At 58.6% G+C, this 23,148-nt stretch overlaps 1 protein-coding gene across 3 annotated transcripts in view; it reads right to left on the bottom strand.

Moving 5' to 3' along the window:
* The window catches only part of PLEKHG5 (pleckstrin homology and RhoGEF domain containing G5), a 28,568-nt gene extending 25,076 nt beyond the window's left edge, over positions 1–3,492 (bottom strand). For 2 of the 3 annotated variants that reach the window (XM_027110359.1, XM_027110353.1), the window contains exons 1-2: positions 3,373–3,492; positions 2,393–2,469 (exon numbers count right to left, since the gene is read on the bottom strand). In XM_027110359.1, coding sequence (XP_026966160.1) covers positions 2,393–2,469; positions 3,373–3,376 — 81 coding nt within the window. In that variant the 5' untranslated portion in view covers positions 3,377–3,492. Of the gene's footprint in view, positions 1–1,633; positions 1,719–2,392; positions 2,470–3,372 lie in introns of all 3 variants that reach the window. The other variant, XM_027110355.1, reaches the window with a different exon arrangement.
* Positions 3,493–23,148: the final 19,656 nt, after the last annotated feature.

The raw sequence follows: 23,148 nt of genomic DNA, 5'->3' as shown, positions 1-23,148 counted from the left end.
ACCAGGCCTGGCACAGCAGGTGCTTAAAGCTGATTTGGTGACTGAATAAATGACGTCATCTCCTTCAGAAAGCTAGTCACATCCTGCTAGCCGTTCCTCGAATGGCTGGGGAGGAGAGGGAGAACGATGCTCTCCGTCTCACTCCAGGCCAAGCTGTGCCAGTCATGCTGTGGGATGTGGGCAAGTTCTTCCGTCTCTCTGAGCCTCAGTTTCCTTATGTTTCACATGGGAAGAATAATAATGTATTTCTTCTGAGGTTCCCTCGAGGGTTCAGTGAGACAAGCATGAGGGCCCAACAGCCTGCCTGCTGGTTATTATTATCACCAACAATAGGATATTCTGGAACTTCCCTGGTGGTCCAGTGGTTGGGACCCGCGCTTCCACTGCAGGGGGCACGGGTTCGATCTCTGGTCGGGGAACTAAGATCCTACGTGCCACACGGTACGGCCAGAAAATAGAAAACAACAACAGGATATTCTTCTCTCCTCCTTCTCACCAAACCTGGGTGTCATTCACCTCCTCTCACCCTCTGCTCCAGCCTGCTCATACCCTTGGCAAGACCTGCCTCCCACCCCTTCTTTCCTGCCTCTGTACTTCTGCCTGTGGCAGTCCCCCCTTCCTGGAGGGCCCTTGCCTTCTGCTCTGCCTATCTATGTTTTCACTTCCACCAGAGGTCACCTCCTCCGGGATGTCCTCCCTGACTAGCCCTTCTCCCTCTGATGGCTCAGGCATCCTTGTCCCCCAAGTCTGTGTCATTTGTCCCAGAGTGGGTCCCACCAGTGATAGGACTTGGGCTCTCCCCCTGCAGGCTGGGTGACCCTCTGGCTGCTGGTGCCAATGTCAGCCATGCTGAGTTGCAGGCAGCCCAGGGCTGGGACCTGGAAGCTGCAGAGGGCCCACACATGCTCTGACACCAGCTCTCATCTCACAGGCCTCACCCCTGGCCCTTCCTGCGGCAGCTTGTGGGCCCGCCCCAGGAGGAGCAGCTGCCCACAGGAGAGGCTGGGACAGTGTGGCCTGGCCCCCTTTGTCATCCCTGCGGGTCAGGCAGAGGGCCCAAGGCTTTGCAGGCCCCTGGCAGGATGTAACTGAGGATAACTGAGGCCAGTTTGTTGCCAGGAGCCCCCATATGGGGGAGAGGCAACCAGCCAGCACCAGAGCCCCGATGCCAGGCACCAACCGTGCCAGCAGATTGCATCTGACATCACAGCCACCCCCTTGCCTGGTGACCACGGCAACTGGAAGCCTCCCCCTCCTCTCCCCGCCCGCGGAACAGTCCTCCACGTTTCTTCTAACCGTGGTCTTCCTGTGCAGAATGTAAGCGCGTGTGTCTGGATGGAGGGGGGTAACAGGGTGGCATTTTTAATTTCCTGCAGCTGGCAGAGCTGAGCTACACAGTGGTTAGGAACAGGGCTCTGGCACCATACAGATCTGGGTTCTGGGTTCCAATCTCATCTCTACCACATCCTAGCGATGTGTTCTTAGATGGGCTGCTACCTCTCAACTATAAATGAGAATAATGACAGGACAGATGTCAGAAGGCTAGAGGGAGGAGACAGAGTCCTCAGTGCCCACAGTGAGTTGTGGCAGTTACAACTATTGTCACTCAAATGCGTGCTGGGAAGGGCCAAACCTGGGTTCAAACCCTTGCTCGGTCTCTCCTGAGCTGTGGGGCCTCCTCCAAGTCACAGGACCTCTCTGAACCTTGGTATCTTCATCTGGAAAACAGGGCAATGACCGACACCTTCCCAGCAGAGCTGCCACAGCACAGAAGGCACAGAGCCCAGCACGAACCAGGCAGAAGTGCCCCGCCGTCACTGCTATCCTTATCCCTCTTGTTTTGTCCACTCGTAGCTCCCAAGTCCTGACACTCCACGACCAGTTGGTCCCTTCTTCCCTTTGTCATCCCCAGGCCCATAGTCACTATCACAAAGTCCCAAAGTGTCCCTGACCCATGCCCAGGCCTGAAGAGTGGCCTGGTGCCCCAGGAAGAGTGCCCGTTGGGCACTGGAATGGAACCTTGGTGGGGGGTGGGAGGGAGGGTGTCCCTTCTTGCTGATTCTCAGTTTCCTCATCTGTGACATAGAGCGGCAGCTCCCGTCACCTCAGGGCTGTAAGGACTGCAGTGCAGGAAAGGGCTCTGGGGCACCCCTGCTCCAGCTGCCCTTGCAGAAGTCCCCCCCGCTCCACTGTTTCTGAACTGGGGTCAGCCCCTCTGCCTCCTAAGCCAGCCACCCTGCGGCCCTGCCCACCCCAGAACCCACACGACCCTGTAGCCAGGCCAGCTGCACCCCTGCCAGGGCCCTGTGGATTTCCGGGCCTGGACAGCGAGTGCGGTTAGAGCCCTGTCCCCTCTGCCCCCAGCTGCTCCCCGGCCCTCCAGCCACCCTACCTTAGCCGCCCGCCCCTTGTCCATGCAGTCGGGGTTCTGACAGCACAGCCCCTTCTCTTCAGCCAGGCTCCGGTCTTCTGCAAAGGAGAGAAGAGGGTTACTAGTCGGGCGGGGCCCAGGGAGGGTGCGCCCAGGCTGGGGCACCCAGGCTCCCCGGGGCCCCAGGAGCCTCCCGACCAGAGGATGGGTGGGGCCGTCTCCTCAATGCACCCTTCAAAGGAGGGCAGTGTCCCTTTCTCTTTTAAATGCCAACTTATCTGCACGGGAATCTGTTAGCAGAGCCCTTTTCTTGTAGCAGCTCCCCAGGGAAAGTATCCAGATTCCAGGGGGAGAAAACGTCTTTGGAAATGAGCAGCTCCCTCTCTCTGTACCACTAGTCTGGGGAGGGGGGTGGCTCAGTGACTTTGGGGCCCTAGGGTTCCTGGGGGATCCCTGCAAGACTACGGGGGGAAGGGGGATGCCAGGGGCCCAAGATCCCTTCCTACCCCTGTCCTCCACATCGCTGCCTCTATTGATGGTCTCCCCCGCAAAATCCTGGGGTGGTCCCCCTCACCCGCTGTCCGTCTTTGACCCAGCATTTGGTCCCCTCCAAGCTAGCTGCCTCTCCTCCTGGGGCACAGCAGCGGAGGGGACAAGGAAGGGGGGAAAGAGGCTGCCCGCCCCGGTCAGCTTGCAGGGCCAGGGGAAGGGGTGATGAAGCGCGCCCCGACACGGGGCACAGTTTGGACCCCCGCATCCCTGATTCCGAGACCGGCGTCTACCTCCCACCGCGAGCAGGCCTTCCCCAAAGGAGGCGGCAGGCTGAGCCCCCGCCTGCCGAGGGGAAGGAGCTGGCCCTGCCCTCCCATTGATCCTCCCCCGCCCCAAACTCCCCGGCCTGCCCGCGATGCCCCTCGCCCGCGCCCCTCCCCGAGCCGGCGCGGAGGCGGCCAGGCCCGCCGGCCTGCATGGCGAGGCCCGGCCGGGGGCCCCGCACTCACCCATGGAAGAGGCGCCGGGAGGCCGGGAACGCGGGCGGTGCGGGGGGCGCCGCGGGCCGGGGGCGAGCGCAACGGCGGCGTGGGGCGGACGCCGGCCGAGCGCCGGGGTAGAGGCCGGAGCGCCGCGGCCGCGGGACCCTCTGCGGCTAGAGGCGGGGCGGGGCAGGTGGGCGGTGGGAGGAGCCGAGCGGCGGCCCCGCCTGCGGAGGGCGGGACTCCGTGCCCCGCCCCCTGCGCCCCTCAGCCTGGACCCCCGCTGGGCAGAGCCTGCCCCCGGGCGCGGGGCATCTGCCGGGAGGACGCGACCCATCCTCCCTCCCCACAACTGGAGCCTTCCCCTCCTCTCTGAAAAGTCGTGGGTGTGACCAAAGGCCATCCCTCCGCCCCTCAACTCCCTCAGCCTCCCAGCCACCTCAAAAGAAAACACCTCTGTTTTTGATGTGGTCTGGAGACATTTTCTCAATCTCCTGGAAAGTGGGAATGAAGGCATTTTAGACAACTCTGCTATTTCTCCTGGCCCCAAAGGTACCGTCTAAGTGGAAACGGTGCCTTCTTGTAGATAGGCATGCAGGTCAGGACAGATCTCTGCACCCTCTGTCCTCCACCCCCAGCAGAGGACCCTCTCCTCCTTTAGAGATGCTGTCGGCTGTGGGGGTAAGGGTTCCGTAAATGGAGTGGGCTTGGTGGCTACTGTTGTTTTATTACTATCATCTCTGTGTTGGTTAGCATTTTTAAAACTTTATGGAAGTATAAAATAAATATGTACAGAACAGTGCAGCTCTCATGGGTACACAGCTCAGAAAATTTTCACAAAACGTATTTTTACAAAATAACCAGCCCGCAGGTTAAGAAGCAGAGCACCACCAGCCCCCCTGCAGGAGGCTCCCTCATGGGAGCTGCCAGCCACTCCCCACCCCCCAGGGGGTGCTGTCCTGACCTCTGTCTCAATTAGTTTTGCCTGGTCTTGTACTTTATGTAAATAGCACCAGGAGATACTTGGACAACATTTTAGTGTTTACAAAACACTTTTCACTTCAGAAATGGAGCCTGGGGGAGGTGGCCAAGACTCTCCCAAGGGACTCAGAGTTCTCCTGAGCCTGCGTAGACCCCATCCCACCTGCAGGTTGGTGCTGGGAGGCTCTGGGTAGATGAGATCCAGGTATGGAAGACCCAGTTTCCCATGGGACCCGGGTCTCTCTCCCAAAGTCTCCCCTGGCCCCTTCCCCAACCAGAGTAGGGTGCCTGCCTTTCTACGCGCATCTATTTCATGGGCTGGCCCTGGGAACTCAGGGGTGACCAGGACCCCATCCCTGCCCTCAGGGACTTGTGACAGAGGGCACTGTGATGGATCCCAAGTCTTCTGGGTTCTCTGGATTCACTCAGCAAACATACAGCAAGGGTCCTCTGAGGGCTCACCATGTATCTAGCCCCAAGCTGGGCACTGGGGACCCATTGGTGACCCTGACAAGTCTTGGGGGCCTCATGTGGGGCCCGGCACGGCCGGGGCGAGGAGGCTGAAGGAGCAGCTGCACAAGAGGCCTTGCTCGGTGTTCCGAAGCTTCCAGGCTGAGAGGGAAGCGACAGCACAGTGTCCCCCAGTGTCCCCCAGTCTGCTGTTTGTGCAGTGGGAACCTGGCGTTCTGAGAAGGGCCCCTGCTAGTTCTCAGGACTCTCAGGCGGGCCCTGCCTCACTCAGTTCACAGAATCACACAGTTCTGATTTCCCTCTCGGAATCTCAGCTGTCTGAAGGGCCAGAGATGCCTGTCCTGCCTCTAGCCCGGAGGCAGGGGCAGCTGAGGGGGGAAACAGCCCTGTGAGGACCCTGACGGGGTCCCTGGGGTCAGCGATCCTGCTGGCCCTGCCCCAGCCCTGCCTGTCAAGCCGTAGCTGGCTCAAGGGTCGGGTGGGAAGCAGGGCTCTTCTCCACCACCCGGCAGCAGCTCCTCTGCCATCTGGATTTCCAGGGACCTGGAGACCGCAGCCAGCTTTGGGGGAGTTGCCCATGCACCCTACCTGAATCTGGGGAACTCAGCCAAATGAGGTCTGCTTGTAACCCTGAGTCCCTGGGTTCTCACAACTCAGGGCCTGGGGTTGGGTTCTAACCCCCTTTGTCCCAAGACTTCTGGATTCTGGTCCTAAATTCAGCAGGCTCTGGGCTACTTACGCCACCACAGGGTCCTGGAGCTGCCTTGCCAGCCCTCTGGGTCCTGCCATGACCGCCCCAGGCCACAGCCACTCCAGGGCCAGACTCCCCTCGGCCACCGTGGGGTGGTCGTGGGGTCTGGAGTCCTTTGTCCTGGTTCTTCCAAGCACTGGAGTTCTACCTGGCTAACCTCTCTGGCCTCTAGCATCCCCCCAACCCCGCCGTCCTCCCCCCCTCCCCCAGCCCCCCCTCCATTTTCAGTTCCCTCAAGGTGCTCAGTCTGCTTTCTAGACGCCCCCTCTGCGGACTGCTCAGGCCCAGCCCCTCTGGAATCTAGTTTCCCCGCACTCCACATGAAAGCTACAGCCTCCTAGAGCCCCTAGGTGTGCTTCTCTCCCCAGAGACTCCAAACACAGGAACGTCGCTGAGGACCCTGCTAGCTCTCAGGGCCCAGAGACGGGCCTCTGGGGGCCAGGGAGGAATCAGGCATCGGGACGGGCTGTCCCCACCCCAGGCCTGCCATGGGCTCCCCTCTGACAAGTTGCCCGGTTTGCAGCCCTGCAGAATGGGTGGGTGTGGTAAGGGGGAGATGTCGTACCAGGTGGTACATACCCTGGACATAGTTGATTGGGCCAGAGGTGGCCGCCTGGGCCAGCCTGTTCAATTAGACTTGCTCTCTTGAGAATTTGAATTGAGACGGGCAACTCCTATTGGGCCCTGGAGCCCTGAGGTCACAGAAAGTCAGTCTGAGTGGGTACGCTCCCAGGGGCCGCCTCCACCACCTGCCCTCGCTCCCCCCAGGGTCCCCGCCCCGGAGTACCCCTCTGGCTGCTGGCCCTTGGCCAGCCCCAGGCAGACCTGGAACCTGGAAATTGCCCACCCCCAGGGTGCCAGATGTCGTCTCTCCGGGTCTGAAACAGCCCAGCTGCCCTCCTGGCCTCCTCGGGCCCCTGCGGCTCCCAGCATCCTGGGGAAAGCCAGGGCCCCTCAGCCAGGCAGACAAGCCCACATGCCAGCGTCCCCCACCCTCTATCTTAGTCACACGATGCCGCTTTTCCTTCTCCAACACGATCTCTACGACAACTGGCCGGCAGGGCGCCTGGGCAGAAGCCGGCCGGCAGACATGTTTTGCTTGGCGAAGCGCAGTGCTTCAAAAGAATTTGAATTGGTTGCCAACTTTGAAAAGTCAGATTTCACATAAAAATCCAGATTTCTGGCTTCCATGGACAAACCAGAGGAGCCTGGCAGCTCTGGACCCATATTCCTGATGGCTCCAGCTCCCCAGTTGTGTCTGCCTTAGACTGGCACACACCCTTCCACCCTCCACAGTCCCCACCACTCCCTATCGCCTCACTCCAGCCCCCTCCCTCTGTTACTCACTACCTCCCCTGGGACGGAACTGAGCTTCTGACCGCGGCCCAGCCCTTCCTGGTTCTGTTCCTCTGCCTCTGCCACATCCTTCCCATCGCTGTCTACTGTCAACTGACATCCTGCCCACTCTCTAAGGCCCAAGTTGAATGCAGCGACCTTCCGGAAGGCCTCTCGATCTCAGAATATCCAAATTCCAGATGAATCGCTCCCTCCTAGATCCCACTGTCCTGGGATGGGCCTTTGAATTGACCTGTTATTTTGGACCTCTCTTCCCCACCAGATTGCTCCAGAAACACCTGCCTATAACCATAGCTCTGACCTACCCAGCACCTGCTGGGCGCTCTGTGCTTTTCACACATGGTCTCATTTCACTGTCAAACCCTCTGCAGCATGGGCTAACCCCAAAGGACAGCTGCTGGCCACTGTAGCTACTGAGCATGTGCAATGGGGCTTATCCAAATTGAGATGCGCTATACGTGTGAAATACACAGCAGATTTTGAAGATTTCGTGCAAGAAGAAAAAAAACAATGTAAAATCACATTGATGCGGACTTCCTGACGGTCCAGTGGTTAAGACTCCGTGCTTCCACTGCAAGGGGCGTGGGTTCGATCCCTGGTTGGGGAATTAAGATCTCACATGCCGTGCGGCACAGCCAAAAACTAAAATAAAATCAAATCTCATTGAGGATTTTTTTATACGGATTACAAGTTGAAATGGTAATGTTTTTGAAATAGACTGGGTTGATTAAATATACTCTTAAAATTCATTTCACTTGCTTGTTTTTAGGTTTTTTTGTTTTTTTGCTTTTTGTTTTTAATGTGGCTAGTAAAAAAATTTAAACGATGAAAGTTCTAGGGGATAGCACTGTTCTAAACAACTGAGAGAAGAAAGTATGTTGATTGTTGCCCATTTTGCAGATGAGGAAACTGAGGCCCAAAGGGTTGGGTGACTTGCCCAAGGTCATGCAGCTAGTGAGTGATGAGGCTGGGACTTGAGCCTAGGACTGGAAGACTCCAAGTCTTACTCCTAACCAACAGGCCACACTGCCCCTATGGTGCCCCCATGGTTCCTGACATGGTTAGGTGCTTGGCACACATAAAATGATCCCCCCATTGTCACATAAGACCCCTTTTCCCAGCTGGCTGCAGGGTGAGACAAGCGTACCACCCTTGTCATTCCTCAGGGGAGCCCCTCACCTCTGAGCACCCCCTGGCATAATGAACCTCAAGAAGACAGAGCTTCCCTGCCCATCACCTCCCAACCCCAGGCCTGGCCTGGCAAAGGCTGCCCCTCCCAGGAAGCAGCTGTGGCCTTGAATGCCCCCTCCCACGCAAACCCAGCCCTCCTGGGAGCCTATCTATGGTTGGGCAGCTGCTGCGGGCTGTGCTAGGACTGAACCCCGTCATCAGGGCAGCTTGCAGAAGGGCAAGATTTGACCCAAACCTGCCCGAGAGCCAGAGGGGTGTGTCCTGGGCAAATGGCTGCTGACCCCAGGAACCATCCGCCTCTCCCTACCCCAGACTCTGGTCAGAGCATCACAGGTGGCCTGGGAAAGAAATGTGGTCCCCTTCCCAAAGCCCCATGTAGCATTGTGGGGTAGGGCCGTCAAGTGGGGACCCAGCTGGAGGAAGGAGCCCGGACCATGGTCTCTGATGCTGTCCCTGCCTGCAGCCCAGACTGAAGATGTCATCGTCCCCTGGAGCCTAGAGACCCCCAAGCACTGCCCCGCCCACCCACACGCCTCGGACTCAGTAAGAAGAGGTGGGAGGACACATTCAGAATCCCTTTCTGGGGCCCAAGAAACCATCCACACAGTTCCTGCCCACAGGCCTGGAGCCCGCCTGCCACTTCCTCTGGCCGAGGCTGTTGTGGGCACCTGCCCATTTGCCCACTGCCACGGGCTTCCCCCCAGGCTCCTCGGAGGAACAGAGAGTGGCTGCGAGAAAAGCAAGAGCAGGACTGCGGAAAGGGGCGTGATTCCCGTTCCGGACAATCACGCTCCGGGCACGAGCCCCACCCCATCGCGCTGGGACCCACCACCCACCCATACTGGGCCCAGGCCAGGGGCTGGCAGGGTGCAGAGGACAGAGCCCACATAGACAGCTGTGTGCCCGCTCTCCCACCCGCCTGCCTCAGCTCGCCCCCGAGGCCAGCTCACGCGCCATGACCCACGCACCGTGTGCTGGGACCTCTTTCCCAGCCGGGGCCAAGAGGCACGGGGTCGTGATGGTGGGCCTGGTCCTGCGGCTCCGAGGCGGAGGGCGGGAACTGTGGGTCTGGGTACCACCACTCACCACCCCACTGAGCCTTGCCTTCCCTTCCAGAGCAAAGGAGGGGGCCACCAAGAATGGTCCCTGCCTCCAAAGGTGGGCGTGAAGACTCTAGGAGCCAAGGGAAGTCTTGGCACGGGGCAAGTGCCCGCTAACTGTGCGCTGTGAGGCCCCACAGATGGCAGGGACTGCTTGCCTGGAGAGCCTGGGGGCAGGGGAGTGGGAGCGCGCTTCACAGGGGTTGCCCCAAAGCCCCGGGAATGGGTGAGGGCCCAGCAGCAGGAAAGCTTGGCACTTTGCAGTGACTGAGATGAAGAGGACAAATAGCAAGAGGGGGACAGACCCCTGCTTGGCCTCCCTGGCTTGTGTCTGGGACTGGCTGTGTGACCTCATGCCGGACCTCAGCCACCTTCCCTGCCTCAGTAGACAGGAACCTGCCAGGTGAAGCCGTACAAGCAGACAGGACTCAGTCTGCCCCCCAGGCCACTTCCCCAACCCACCCTCTGGTTCCAGAACAGTGCCCGGCTGAAAGAGACGGGGAGCTTTCTGCCAGGCTGGCCCGCGCCTGCCCCGTGCGGTCCTCGCACTTCCGCCTGCTCCATGCCCTGCCCAGCCTCCTGCACAGGTGGGCGCTGTGCCCACCCCACCCCTCCAAGCAGCCACATCCCTCCGTCCACTTTGGCCAACGGGACAGGTTGCCCAGAGGGGCCCCCTCTCAGGTTCGACAGCTGTCGTTTATGCCCACCAGGCATCCATTCTCCCCCTTGAGAGCAGCATTGCCTGCCCTGCTTTGTGGAACCCGTGCCCCACGTGGTCTCTTTCTGTGGTGGATCCCAGGCCTAGCCATCACTTTCCGTGCCCTCTGGCTGCAGGGAGGGGTCAGGGAAGGACCACGCCAGGCTGGGAAGTTGTGTCCCTGAGAGGCTCCTGCTTCTCCAGGCCTGTGGCCTGGGGTGGGGGCGTGCCAGAGCCTGGGGCCCCAGATGAGGCCAACAGAGGAGATAAATGAGGCCCGAGACACCGCGCCCTGCTGGCTTCTGCCAGCCAGACCTGGGCTTCCATCACTGGCACTGGTGTCCTGACGGAAGCGGAGTCGCCAACCCAAGGCTGAACGTTCTGCTGAGCCACTCATTAGCGGAGCTATGATAAAACAGCAATGGTAACAGCCAGCGTGGACCATGCCCTTGTTCTGTGGCGTGCGGGGTTTGAAGGGCTCCATGTGTCACCCCAGCAAGTCCTCTCAGCCACCGCACGACACCACCTGTATCTTTATCCCCACTGACACGGCCAGCTCAGCCTCCAAACACCGGCCGCCGGGCTCAGCACCCCGCACCACCCGTGCTGCCTCTCGGGGGGCTTAATCTCTCTGTGTTTCTGTTCCCTTACCTGCAATGGGGATGATACGAGAAAGGGCACATGTCCTGGGGCCTCGAACATGAGCATTCCAGAAAGACTCGTCCCACCACCTGGCCCTGATCTTGGAGGCAGAGGACCGAGGCAGAGACCAGGCCTGAAGCCCAGAGCCAGGCCCAGCTGCCCTGCTCCCAGCCCAGCTGCCGGGCCCACGCTGCCTGGCTTGGCCTGCCCTGTCTGCCCCCGAGGCCCCCAGGGTCCTCGTGCTCAGGGCCCTCTCCTCCACCAGCAGCGGCTCTCAGGAGGGCCTTGTCCCCCCACCGCTGCTGATGTGATGGGCAGCAGCATGTGCATGGTGAGCAGGCCGCAGGCTCCGGCCAGAGGGTGGCGGCAGGGTAGACCAGCTGTCCGGACCTCCTGCGCGCCCTCCTGGGAAAGTGGAACTGCACCTACCCCCGAGGTCCTCGATGATGTCCAGGGTGGAACTCCAGGAGAAGCGCTCCACGGCCCCCAGCTCCAGCTCGGCCAGGGCACCGGGCAGGGCCTCCAGCGCATAGGCACCCCGCTTCTTCCAGTAGAGAAACATGCTGAGGCCCGGGGAGGCCTCCCCGCCGGGCCCGTGCCCTCAGAGGCTGGGCGGCCCCGGGGACCCGGGTCCCCGAGGCCTGGACACAGTGGGTGCAGGGACTGCAGAGGGGCTGTAGAGACCCTGGGGCTGGCCACAGGCCGGCGAGCACGACCCTCCCTGGGGAGGGGAGCATGCTGGGAGCGGCCGGGGGCCTCAGAGCTGACCAATGGCCAGGGCCCCAGCCCCACACAAAGCGCCTTTCTTCCCCTCCTACAGACATTTTACAAATTTCAACTTCCCGGCCCCCTCGGAGCCCCCCCCCAAGGGGATGGGCTGGCCGTCTGGGGACGGCAGAGGCCCGGAAAAGAGTCCGATTGTTCCGTGATCTCTGTGCTAAGATAAGTTTTCAGAGGAGAAAAATGTGCTGCTCCAGGAGCAGTTCCAGCCCCCCACTCCTGACCTCTGACCCCAGCCCCCAGCCCCAGCGGGGCCCTGCAGGATTTCTCAGTGGGGAGTGGAAGCACCCATGGGGTGCTGTGGAATGACCCCAGAGCTGTTTTCAGCTGCCTGGCTGGGCCCCCTCCCCAGGAAGCACGAGGCGTGGCTCCCAGCTCCCCAGAGCAAAGGCCCCAGGGAGGCCTCCAAGGGTCAGAGGGCAGGAGCTGCGGGCCAGGCCTCAGCCTCAGCTGCCAGTGAGGCCCTGCATCTGCCCTCTGGGCTCTCACCAAGGGCCCTCCCTCGCTGGGCTGGCCAAGCTTCCCCAGGCTGCCCACCCACCCCGCCTCCCTCCCCAGACTGTGTCACCTACACCAACGGCTGCACCACACATGAAGCCCTGGGCAGGCCTCAAAGGCCTCGGGCATCGTCACAGAGCTTCACAGCCCCCTGCTCAGTGGGCAGAGGGTGGGGTGCGGGCAGGGAGGTCAGAAGGCCGGGGGCTGGAGGAACCAGCTGGTGCAGAGCACAGATGAGGCGCAGAGGAAGACACTGGCTCAGCTGATAAGCAGCAGGGCTTGAATTTGAACCCAGGACTATCTAGTCTCAAAGCCAGCTTGGGGGCCCAGACAGCTACCTGGGGAGAAGGCCTGGTGGTCGGAGGGCAAAGGGGTGGCCCTGTAGGAATCCAGCCCGGATGGGGGAAGGGCACCTTGCTCGTCCCCCCAGCCAGCCTCTGCCACGTTGCTGAGCACCCTCTGTGTGACCCTGCCACGGCTCCCCAACCTTCCGGGGTCCCGAAGGAGCTAGCCTGGGTGGGGGCAGAGCTGGCCGCCCCCCACCCTGGCCCGACCAGTTGCCTGGCGACAGAGAGGCACGAGGCCCAGACAAGGGGAATTGGCAGCAGAAGGCTCGACTTTCCGGGTGGGGGGCACCCCAGGGCTGTGGCGGGGTGGAGGCTGGTAGGGGTAGCCGACCAGGCAGCCTGCACACCCCCAGCTGAGGGCTAAGGTGCCAAGAGGCAGCTCAAGTGATTCAAACCAGATGCCTGCCTGCCTGCCCGCCTGCCCACCCTCCTCCTCCGGCCCAGGGCCAGGGCCAGGGCCAGGCCCAGACGAATGCGGCCGGGCCCTCTGGTCCTTAATCACTGGCACCCACATAGCCTGGGCCCACACGAGGTGGGGGGCACCCTGGCTCGTGTTTACAGGCAAGTGGCCAGTGTGTGGGTGCCAGACCAATGTCGGGGGAGCGAGATGATTTGTCCCCGGCAGCCATGGCTGGTCTCGGCGCCCACCGGGAGGGGCCGGGCTGCAGAGTGAGTAGTGCTCCCCGAGCGTTACCTAGTCCAGATGCCTCTGTGTCTAGGCCTGGAGGGACTACACTTGGCTGTGGTTTCAAAACTGCAAGCCCCAAACCCACCCCGCCCGGAGGCTGGTGGGAGATGCTTCCTAACCCCTGCTTTGGGTGAACACAAGAAGCCCCCCGACCACACACACACACCTGCGGAAGCCCTACTCCATGTCCGCTTGTGCTCAAGCCCGGGATGCTGCACAGCTGGGCCTGGCTGCGCCCCTCCCCCCCCCCCGGGGCACACACAGCCTCCTCCCAGAGGTTCTCTCTGTCCCCACATGTGCCTTCTGCCTCCTACCACCCTGCCTTGGCTTGTGGCAGGCCTGCTGCCTGGTGTCCTCCTCTGGCTCCACGGAGAGTCACCCACCCTCCTCCTGTCCAGGCTAGAGGCCTGCATCCCCGACCTTGCCTCCATCCTCCCTGTGCAGGAGAGCAGGGGGGTCCGGGCAGGCCCACCCGGGCTGGTAAAAGGGCCCCCAGGGTGTCCCGGGGGGCCCAGCAGCCCTCATCACCATGCTGCAGGTGTCAAAGGCAGGTGGACACACCTGGGCCTTTTACTGGGTCTGGGGGAAACCAGGAAGCTAGCCAACTAGTGATGCCGCTTACAAACGTGGGGAGAGGGCTCTTCACCGCCTCTGAGGGAGCTGGGGTGCGGCATGGCCGTCGTGTATGCTGCTGTGCTCCCAGCCCCAGGTGGACAGAGTGATGACAGTTACTGTGGACCAGATGCCACACTGAGCATCATTCCGACGTTAGCTCCTTTAAGCCTCACATCAGCCCCATGAGGCCTCACATCAGCCCCATGTCTGAGATGGAGAAGCTGAGGCCAGGGGCCACTTACTTGTCCAGGGCCACCCAGAGTGGGCAGGGGGCAAACCAGGGTGAACTCCAGAGCTGTGCTCTCACTGCTAGGCTGCACTCTCTGGCCCTTGATGACGCAGTCACCGGGTACAGATGGGGACGCAGTCACCGGGTACAGATGGGGGCCCAGGGTCCAGAGGGAGGCAGGGCGGCCCCGAGCTGGAAGCACATCCTCCCACAGTCCCAGGCCCACCTCTCCTGCCTGGCTCCTCCTGGAAGCTCATGACCTCTGCACGGGGCGATCCCAGGGAGCCAGGAGACCAATGGCTCGTGCCCTCCTCTCGGCATGCCCGACCCCAAACCCAAAGGTTTGTCCCCACTGCCGTGAGCTCCCACTGGCCAGGGACCAGGGCTAGGACGGGCAGAGGGCCGGGGAGCTGGAGACCCGAGGCAGCTTCATCCAGTTCCTGGCAATGGCCTTGGACATGGGGAGGGGGTCGAGCCCTCCACAAACTGCAGCTGTTTCCTTGAGAGCGGAAGTGCCGTGTGGAGGCCAAGCAGGAGCCCCGAGAGGCCCACGGAGAGAGGGGCTAAGAGAGGAAGAGGGGCAGGTGGCCCAAGCCGGCCATCAACCCCCACGCCAGCTGCCTCCCAGCCAGCCACAGCCGACAGAGACCTTGGCCTTGGGGGGAACCTTCCCTTCCTGAGTTCACCAACCAGGGGTCCCTGGGCCCCCTAGATGCCCCTTCCCCCTTCAGCTCTGGCTGACCCCTTTCCCACCAGGATGACTGAGGGCAGCTCCCTGAGGAGTAGACTGGTCCAGGTTCCTGCCTCTGACTCACTAGCTGGGTAGCCCTGGGCTTGACACTTCCTGAAGCCTCAGTTTCCACATCTGTGAAACGGGGTAAGGAGAGAGGCCGCCCCCACCCCCCGACCACTGTATTGTCTCCAAACGATCCCACTCACCTGGGGCTAAGCAGAGAGCAAGTGCTTGCCCCACGGGGATGAAGACCTGGGGGGTCCCTGCCTTCTGCTAAGAGGCCCTGCCCCTCCCCCGCACCAGGTAAGGTCCTCCGTGACCCTCTGTGGTGCCCTGAGCTCCCCCAGTAGCAGGTGACCACATCTTTCCTCCACCTTCCGGAGTCTGGGGAGGACTGTCTGGACCCCCAGGGCAGACTGGGAGCACCATCTTTGGGGGGGGAGGGGGTGGCCTGTAACAGAGCCGACACGGCAGGGTGGTGCCCAGTGCCAGCTGTGCAGCTTGCGTGAGAAGCGGCCGCACGGGCTGTGCTGTGCTTAAGTGCTCCCAGGTCAGACTGCAGAGCCTGTTAGGAATTATGTCTGGCCGGCCAGCCAGAGGCCTGTTATATAACGTGGCACAGGGCAGGCACTAGCCACCCCTAACTCCCGGCTCCCCAGCTCCCCAGCCGCTGCTCCACTGGCCAAGCCTGAGAGGAGACGTGTCCCACTGACCCCCTTCCACCCGCCCCACGCACATAGCACGCCAGACCTCCGGCTCCAGGTGAAAAGGATCTGCTCCCACCTGCCAGAGCACGCGGCAAGGACCTTCCAGGGCCACAGCCCGGTAGGGGCCCCTGTGGGGTGGAGGCCACCCCCAGGCAGCAGGCACGCACCTGGGGCTGGCACCTGCAAGAGGGGTGAACAGTGGGGCCTGGCATGGGCAGCACAGACCCCCAGCCCCCTGACACACACACACAGACCAAACCATTCTGAAGGCTGGATACACAGGCCTGAAGCCTCGGCCGCCTGCGGGTGCATCAGTTTGGAAGGTGCCGAGGTCACCTGGTTGAGAGCCAGCCTGGCCCTTAAGCCGCTGCCAGGCCGCTGCCCCAGGCCCTCTCCCATGACACCTCCTCACGGCCCCCAGCTACTGCGGCCCACCGCCCACCAGAGCAGGCTGCGTGCACCATGCCCGGAGGGGCCTGGCACAGCGTGGGTCTCCCCACACCCCTGCAGGGCCCACACAGCCCTTTCTCAAACCCTCGGGGGCCCCAGGGCCTGGGACTGAGACTTGTGAGATGTCGGACATAACAGGGCCCAGGACTCAGGATGGGGTTTGCAGAGCCCGGGACTGAGGCGGGCAGGGCCCCACGGTGGGCCTCTTCCCCATCCCCAGGGTGGGCACCACGGGTAGCTCCTCGGCAGCGCCCCCCACAGCTGGGCTGTGCCAGCACTCGGAGTGTGGATGTGTGTGAGCCAACACCGTCACCACCGCCAGGGGACAGAGCTCTGCCGGCAGGGAGCCCTGTGCCCGGCACTGAAGAGGCTGGGCCCCTGCGGCCCTGGGCGGGGACCCTGTGCTGCTTACACCCTGGCACTCCAACACGAACCCCTCAGAAGCAGAGGCTCCCGCTCGGCCAGGGACCCTGTCTCAGTCCTGGTTCTCCAGCTGCTGGCTGGGCACACAGTAGGGACACTGACATTAGCCAAGTCCCCTTGTGTGCCAGGCCCTGGACCCAGAGCCTTCAACATGGAGCTCCTTTAAGTTGCCTAATGATGCTGTCATCGTGTTACTATCCCCGCATCGTCCAGAGCAGGAAGCTGAGGCGCAGGGGGGCCTACAGACCTGACCAGGTCAGCCGGGAAGTGGGCAGGTGCTACTGCCAGAGTCTCCTCACCACCCCCCAACTCCATGCCACCCTCGGTTCCCTCTGTGGCCAAGATATTCAAGTTCCACGTGCCACGAGGATCCAGTCAACAAACAGCCCTCCCTGCCCATCGCCACCAGCATCCCGAGCTGAGCCGCAGGGGCTCAGGGGGCCCCATCTTGGGGGCCCATCACAGTGACCCTCCCTTCCCCAAATGCACCCCTGCTTCAGGACTCTGGGGGCCCTTCAGGCTTAGACAAGCCTCCCTGACCTTTTTTTTTTTTTTTTTTTGCGGTACGCGGGCCTCTCACTGTCGTGGCCTCTCCCGTGGCGGAGCACAGGCTCCGGACACGCAGGCTCAGCGGCCATGGCTCACGGGCCCAGCCGCTCCACAGCATGTGGGATCTTCCCAGACCGGGGCACGAACCCGTGTCCCCTGCATCGGCAGGTGGACTCTCAACCACTGCGCCACCAGGGAAGCCCCTCCCTGACCTTTGAGCCCACTGATCACGATCCTGGAAGTAAATGGGCCCCCTCCTGGGCTCCCCTGCGTGTGTATGTGGCGGGGGAGGGGGGACAGCCAGACAACAGGCCCCTCAGACCCAGGCAACTCCCCAGAGGCAAAGGGGTGGGAGGCCTAGTCACTGCCCAGCATCTGGCCTGGCCATCCTCACCCACCCATCTACCCACCATGGCCTGGGGACAAGCACACCCTGGGGCGGGCTGGCCACAGACCAGCCGCCCACGCCATTCTCAGCTCTGCCGCTAGAATGCCCTGGCCCCCGCTCAGGCGACCACCACCATGTCTGAGGCCCCTGCCTCGCTCTTGTCCTTCCAAGTAAGCCTCCAGAATGCAGCCTGGCACCTGGGTTCAGATCCCAGCTCCTGCTGGCTGTGCGGCCTTGGGCAAGTTGCTTAGCCTCTCTGGGCCTCAGTTCCCTCGTCTATCCAGTGAGGGTACTCACAGGACTACCTCCCAGGGTTGCTGTGGGGATTAAACGACTTAATCCAGAAGAGCGGCCTCCACACTCAGGCCCCTGGTGGGAGCTCCACGGACGGTGACCGACAATCACGGCAAGAATACAAAGCACGGGGACCTCCCTGGTGGTCCAGTGGTAAAGAACCCGCCTTCCAACGCAGGGGACGTGGGTTCGATCCCCAATCAGGGAACTAAGATCCCACATGCCACGGGGCAACTAAGCCCGTGTGGCACAACTACTGAGCTCATGTGCCTCAACAAGAGAGCCCGTGTGCCACAAACTACAGAGCCCATGCACCCTGGAACCCTCACGCCACAACTAAAGAGAGAAAAGCCGTATGCCACAACTAGAGAGAAGCCCGCTCACTGCAACAAACACCCAATGCAGCCAAAAAATAAATAAATAAAATTTAAAAAAAAAAAAGAGTACAAAGGGACTTCCCTGGTAGTCCAGTGGTTAGGGTTCCACGCTTTCACTGCTGAGGGCCTGGGTTCGATCCCTGGGTCGGGGAACTAGGATCCCGCAAACCACGTGGCATGGCCAAAAAAAAAAAAAAGCAAATCTGAAAATGTCCCTGCTGTAATTAAAAATCTGCTCCCCACCCCCTGTGGGGCAAGGCCACCCTCCCTGTCATGGCTGCTCAGACCTTCCCGGACCTGCCTCCACCCACAGCTCCCTGGCGGACTGATGGCGTCATCCCCCAGCCACAGAGCCAGGCCGCCCTTTGGTTCTGCCTCTGCTGCAGGTGACCACACGGAAAGGTGCAGCCTGGATCCATCAGGACTGGGAGCCCCTTGAAGCAGCTACTGGCTTAATTCTCCCCTGAACACAGGGCCCAGGCCAGCCTCGCCCAGAGCAGGTGCCAGGAGAATGCTCATTGACTTGAACTTGGATCCGTCCATAACCAACCATCTCTCGCAGGGTCAACTTCTGAATACCTCAAAACTCAGTCCAGTAAAGGTGGCAGGGAGGATCCCAGCTCAGAGGGCAGCCCACAGGCCTGGACACCTGGCCTGGGGTCAGATCTGACCACCCCACGGGAGGAGCAGAGACCCCGCTAGACCCAGGCACTCTTCAGCTGGTGCGCCAGGGTTTTCCCAGCCTGGGGAGCGGGGAGAGGAGGAAGTGGGGGCTTGCCTGTATCCCCAGGACTGTCTGTGGTGATGGCAGGATGGCCACATTCCAGTCTTGCTGCCAGCTGCTGGCCACTGCAGACTTTTAAACCTGGCCAGACAGTCTGAGAGGCTGGGCCTTCTTGAGGGCCAAGTCTGTCCAAGGAACAAAGGCTTCTGAGCCAGGCTCCCAACCACAGAAAAGACTGGCCAGCCTTCCAGGACAGCTGGAATTTCAAAATATCTAACCCATTGTTGGAACACCAATCCCAATGGTTGGAAACTATCGTTGCTGTCCCCTTGGACACCCCCAGCAGAGACCCAGGTTGCCTGGGACAGGTTTTGTCTCCCTGTTGGCCCTTGGAGGCCAGAGACCCCTCCTTCTCCCAAGCCCAGGATGTAGGCCCAGCCTACAGAGGCAGTTTCTGGGCAGGGCAGCCGCTGGGTCTTAGCCTGTCATGGCTTTGTAGTAGATGCTGGTGAGCCTCCCATTGGGCCTGGAGAGGTGTTGCCTGGGTCCTGTTCATTTGTATCTCAGAAAAATAAAGCAGGTAATGGACAGAGAGTGACCACGCGTGTGTGCGTGCATGCGTGTATGTGTGTGCACACGCGTGCACATTATTTTAGATACTTCTCTCTGAGGAAGGTGACTTTCAGCAGAGACTGGAATGATGTGAGGGAGCTAGCCATGCAGATATTTGAGAAAACAGCAAGTGCAAAGGCCCTGAGGTAGGGACATATATTGTGTTCTAGTTAAGGTGACCAACTGATGCAATTTGCCTCGCCCAGACTAAGAGGATTTCCGGGACACAGGACTGTTAGTTTTAAAACCGGGATAAGTCGGTCACCCTAGCGAAGAGACTTCAAGGAGGCGACTGTGGCTGGCGCAGGGTAAGCACGGGGCGGAGATAAAGTCAGAGAGGCGACAGAGCATCGGGTCCTGCACAGTCCTGTGAGGACTTTGCCTTTCTTCATTCTGAGGGAGACGGGACCATCGGATTTGTGGGGGTTTTGTTTTTGTTTTATTTATTTTTGGCTGTATCGGGTCTTAGCTGCGGCACATGGGATCTTCGCTGAGGCGCTCGGGCTTCTCTCTAGTTGTGGCGTGCCGGTTTTCTCTCTCTAGTTGTGGCGTGTGGGTTCCATAGCACGTGGGCTCTGTGGTTTGCAGCAAGCGGGCTCAGTTGCCCTGTGGCATGTGGGATCTTAGTTCCCTAACCAGGGATCGAACCCGCGTCCCCTGCATTGTAAGGTGGATTCTTTACCACTGGACCATCAGGGAAGTCCCATCGGAGTTTTTTTTTTAACAGAGGAGGAACATGATCTGACTTAGATTTTAAGGGGCTATTATCACAGAAGTAATTACAGGTGAAATGCAAGGAGCTTATGAACATGAGGGGATTCTACGAGGGTACAAGGGACCTCCCGACCCTGTTGTGGCTCTGAGTTGGCCACAGAAAGCCTCTGCCTTACCTCATTATGATTCTAACAAACTTCAGTTTCCTGTGCTTTAAAAACACACAATGGGGACTTCCCTGGTGGCGCAGTGGGTAAGGCTCCACACCCCCGATGCAGGGGGCCTGGATTCGATCCTTGGTCAGGGAACGAGATCCCACATGCGTGCTGCAACTAAGAGTTTGCCTGCCACAACTAAGGAGCCCGCATGCCGCAACAAAGACCTGGCCCAACCAAATAAATAAACAAATATTTAAAAACACATCATGGGGAATTCCCTGGCGGCCCAGTGGTTAGGACTCCATGCTTGCACTGTAGTGGAGACGGGTTCGATCCCTGGTCAGGGAACTGAGATCCTGCATACCAGGTGGCACGGCCAAAAGAAAAAAAAAAAAGATATAGTTCATACAAACAGTTTACAAAAAAACTCATAAAAACACACCATTGGGCTTCCCTGGTGGCGCAGTGGTTGAGAGTCCACCTGCCGGTGCAGGGGACACGGGTTCGTGCCCCGGTCCGGGAGGATCCCACATGCCGCGGAGCGGCTGGGCCCGTGAGCCATGGCCACTGAGCCTGCGCGTCCGGAGCCTGTGCTCTGCAACGGGAGAGGCCACAACAGTGAGAGGCCCGTGTACCGCAAAAAAAAAAAACAACAAAAAAAACACCATGGTTTTGGAAACAACAGGTATAAAGAGACAATATGCTAAATGCTTTGAACATTTTGCTCCTTCAGTGGAGACTCTCCTTCCTACAATCGTGGATTAGGTAAATCAGACCAAACTTCCCTCTTGGGCCAACCAAAAAAGCTGGGTGAAAAATAATTGTTTTTAATCTTAAAAACATCAAACCCCACGAAACACAAAAGAGGAGGATCTAGGGAGATAAACAGATGGTTTTGCTCTCAGGGTATTTATGCATTCTGAAGAAAGAGGTGGGAAACAGCTTCACTTCTAACAGCTTTATGGAGCTAGGGGAAAAAATCAAAGTCCAGGGAACCTCAGGCCTGAGTTTGGATCAAAGTCATCCCAGACTAGTAGTGTTTCTAAGCATACGGCAGAAGCATATGAACATCCTGTGTCATCCTAGGCCTCAAATTTTTCTTGCAAATAAGTTTAAAAATACAATGTCCAACACACAGTCAAAGATAACCAGGCACACAAGTAACTAAGACCCCGTGTCTGAGAACCAACAGAAACACAAAAACTTGAGGTACTGGAATTACCAGACACAGACTCAAACACTGCCTCCTCTGAGCTCCACAAAACCCTGGGTGGTAGATATGGCTGTTGACTCCACTTGAAAGATAATGAAATTAAAGCTCAGAAGGCTAGTGACTTGCCTACAATCATCCAGCTAGTAAGTAGGAGAGTTGTGATTGAATATAGGTCAGTTGTTTCTGTAATCTGTGCTGTTAAAAACGTACTACATAAGAGGGTCCTTAGGAGGACCATGGAGTGCTGTCCCATGGAAGTTCTAGAGGCATGATGTCAGAGCCTGCAGCTGCCCTTGCACCTTGGCCAAGAGCCACAGCATTTCAGTAATAGGGGTGGACAGAGAAGAGAAGTGCCTGAGACCATGTAAGGGGACACCTGCCCAGCCACCCACCCTCATGTGTCAGGGACGGGCTCATGGAAAATGATGACCAGGAGACACAGAAAGAAGGACTGAAATACTCTGCTGATGGGGGAATAATTGGCTTTTCTGGATGACAACTTGGAAATGGCCATTAAAATGCAAAATGCTCAGCCCCTTCCACCCAACAATTCTACTTCCAGAAATTTATTCTATAGATACTCTTTCACAAGTCCACAGAGATACAGGTATCAGAATGCTCACTACAGCATCATTTGCAGGAGTAAAAAACTGGAAACAATCCCAAATGTCCACTCATAGAGAGCTGGTTTATTTATTTATTTTTTATTAAAAAAATGTTTTGGATTAAGTGCACCTTTTATTTTATTTATTTTATTTATTTATTTTTGCCATGCAGCTTGTGGGATCTTAATTCCCTGACCAGGGATTGAACCCGTGCCCTCAGCAGTGAAAGCAGCGAGTCCTAACCACTGGACTGGAGGGAATTCCCTAAAGAGATAGTCTTTGTTTTTTTTTTTTTGGCCTCGCCATGTGGCTTGCAGGATAGATTCCCGACCAGCGATTGAACCCAGGCCACAGCAGTGAAAGCCCGGAATCCTAACCACTAGGCAACCAGGAAACTCAAGGGCTAGTTTAAAAATTAAGGTATAGGGACTTCTCTGGCAGTGCAGTGGTTAAGAATCCGCCTGCCAATGCAGGGGACATGGGTCCGAGCCCTGGTCCGGGAAGATCCCACATGCCACGGAGCAACTAAGCCCGTGCGCCACAACTACTGAGCCTGTGCTCTAGAGCCCACGAGCCACAACTACTGAGCCCATGTGCCACAACTACTGAAGCCAGCACTCCTAGAGCCTCTGCTCTGCAGCAAAGAGTAGCCCCCGCTCACCACAACTAGAGAAAGCCCGTGCACCTCAACGAAGACCCAACGTAGCCAATAAATAAATAAATTTATTAAAAAAAAAAAAAGTAAGGTATATCCATATGAACCGTGAAGCCATTAAAAAGAATGAGGTAGATTTTCATGTATTGGCATTTTTAATGTCCAAAATATAGTATTAATTGGCAAAAGCAATTGCAAAAATGCATATTTTCTTCAATTTCATTTCAACATTTTTACATAGACACATATTTAGGTATGTGTACTGTGTACATATTCATAGAAAAAAATCTGAAATGCAACTGGAAATAACAGAAAATCAGGACTTGTATCTTCATTATTTGTGTACTGTTTGAGAATGACAATGTATTATTTGTATAAGCAGAACAAAGTAAACACAGGCATACATGTGTGTGCATATGTATATATATCTTCATATGCTAATTTAAAGGGCTTAAACAATCACCTTTCACCTGCATTGTTGTGAAAGCCTCCTGATTCTTCGGCTCTTTATTTGCCATGTTCTCCTTCTCAAACTCCCCCAAACCCACTCTCCAAACTGCTATCGAAAAGGATTTTCTTAAAATGCAAGTCAGAAAATGCTACCTACCCTGCTAAAAATGCTTAAATGCTCATCACCCCAAGGATGAAATCTGAAGTCTGCAAGACGCTCGACCGTCCTCTCTACGGATTGACCTCTGCCCCGCCTCTTTAGAGGTCTCCCCTCCAGCAGCTCCTACAACGCTCTCCCACCCCTCAGTCATCCCACTGACTGTCCCAGTCAGGCTGCACGCAATGCCGTTTCTAGCCCCTTTTTCCTCTCTTCCTGAAATGACCTTTCTACCCCTACTCTTTACC

The sequence above is a fragment of the Aethalodelphis obliquidens genome, unplaced genomic scaffold, assembly GCF_003676395.1.
Source record: "Aethalodelphis obliquidens isolate GAN/ISIS:26980383/991018 unplaced genomic scaffold, ASM367639v1 scaffold9, whole genome shotgun sequence".
NCBI lineage: Eukaryota > Metazoa > Chordata > Mammalia > Artiodactyla > Delphinidae > Aethalodelphis > Aethalodelphis obliquidens.
Note: the sequence above shows the minus strand (reverse complement) of the source record. Positions and strands in the feature narration are given on the sequence as shown.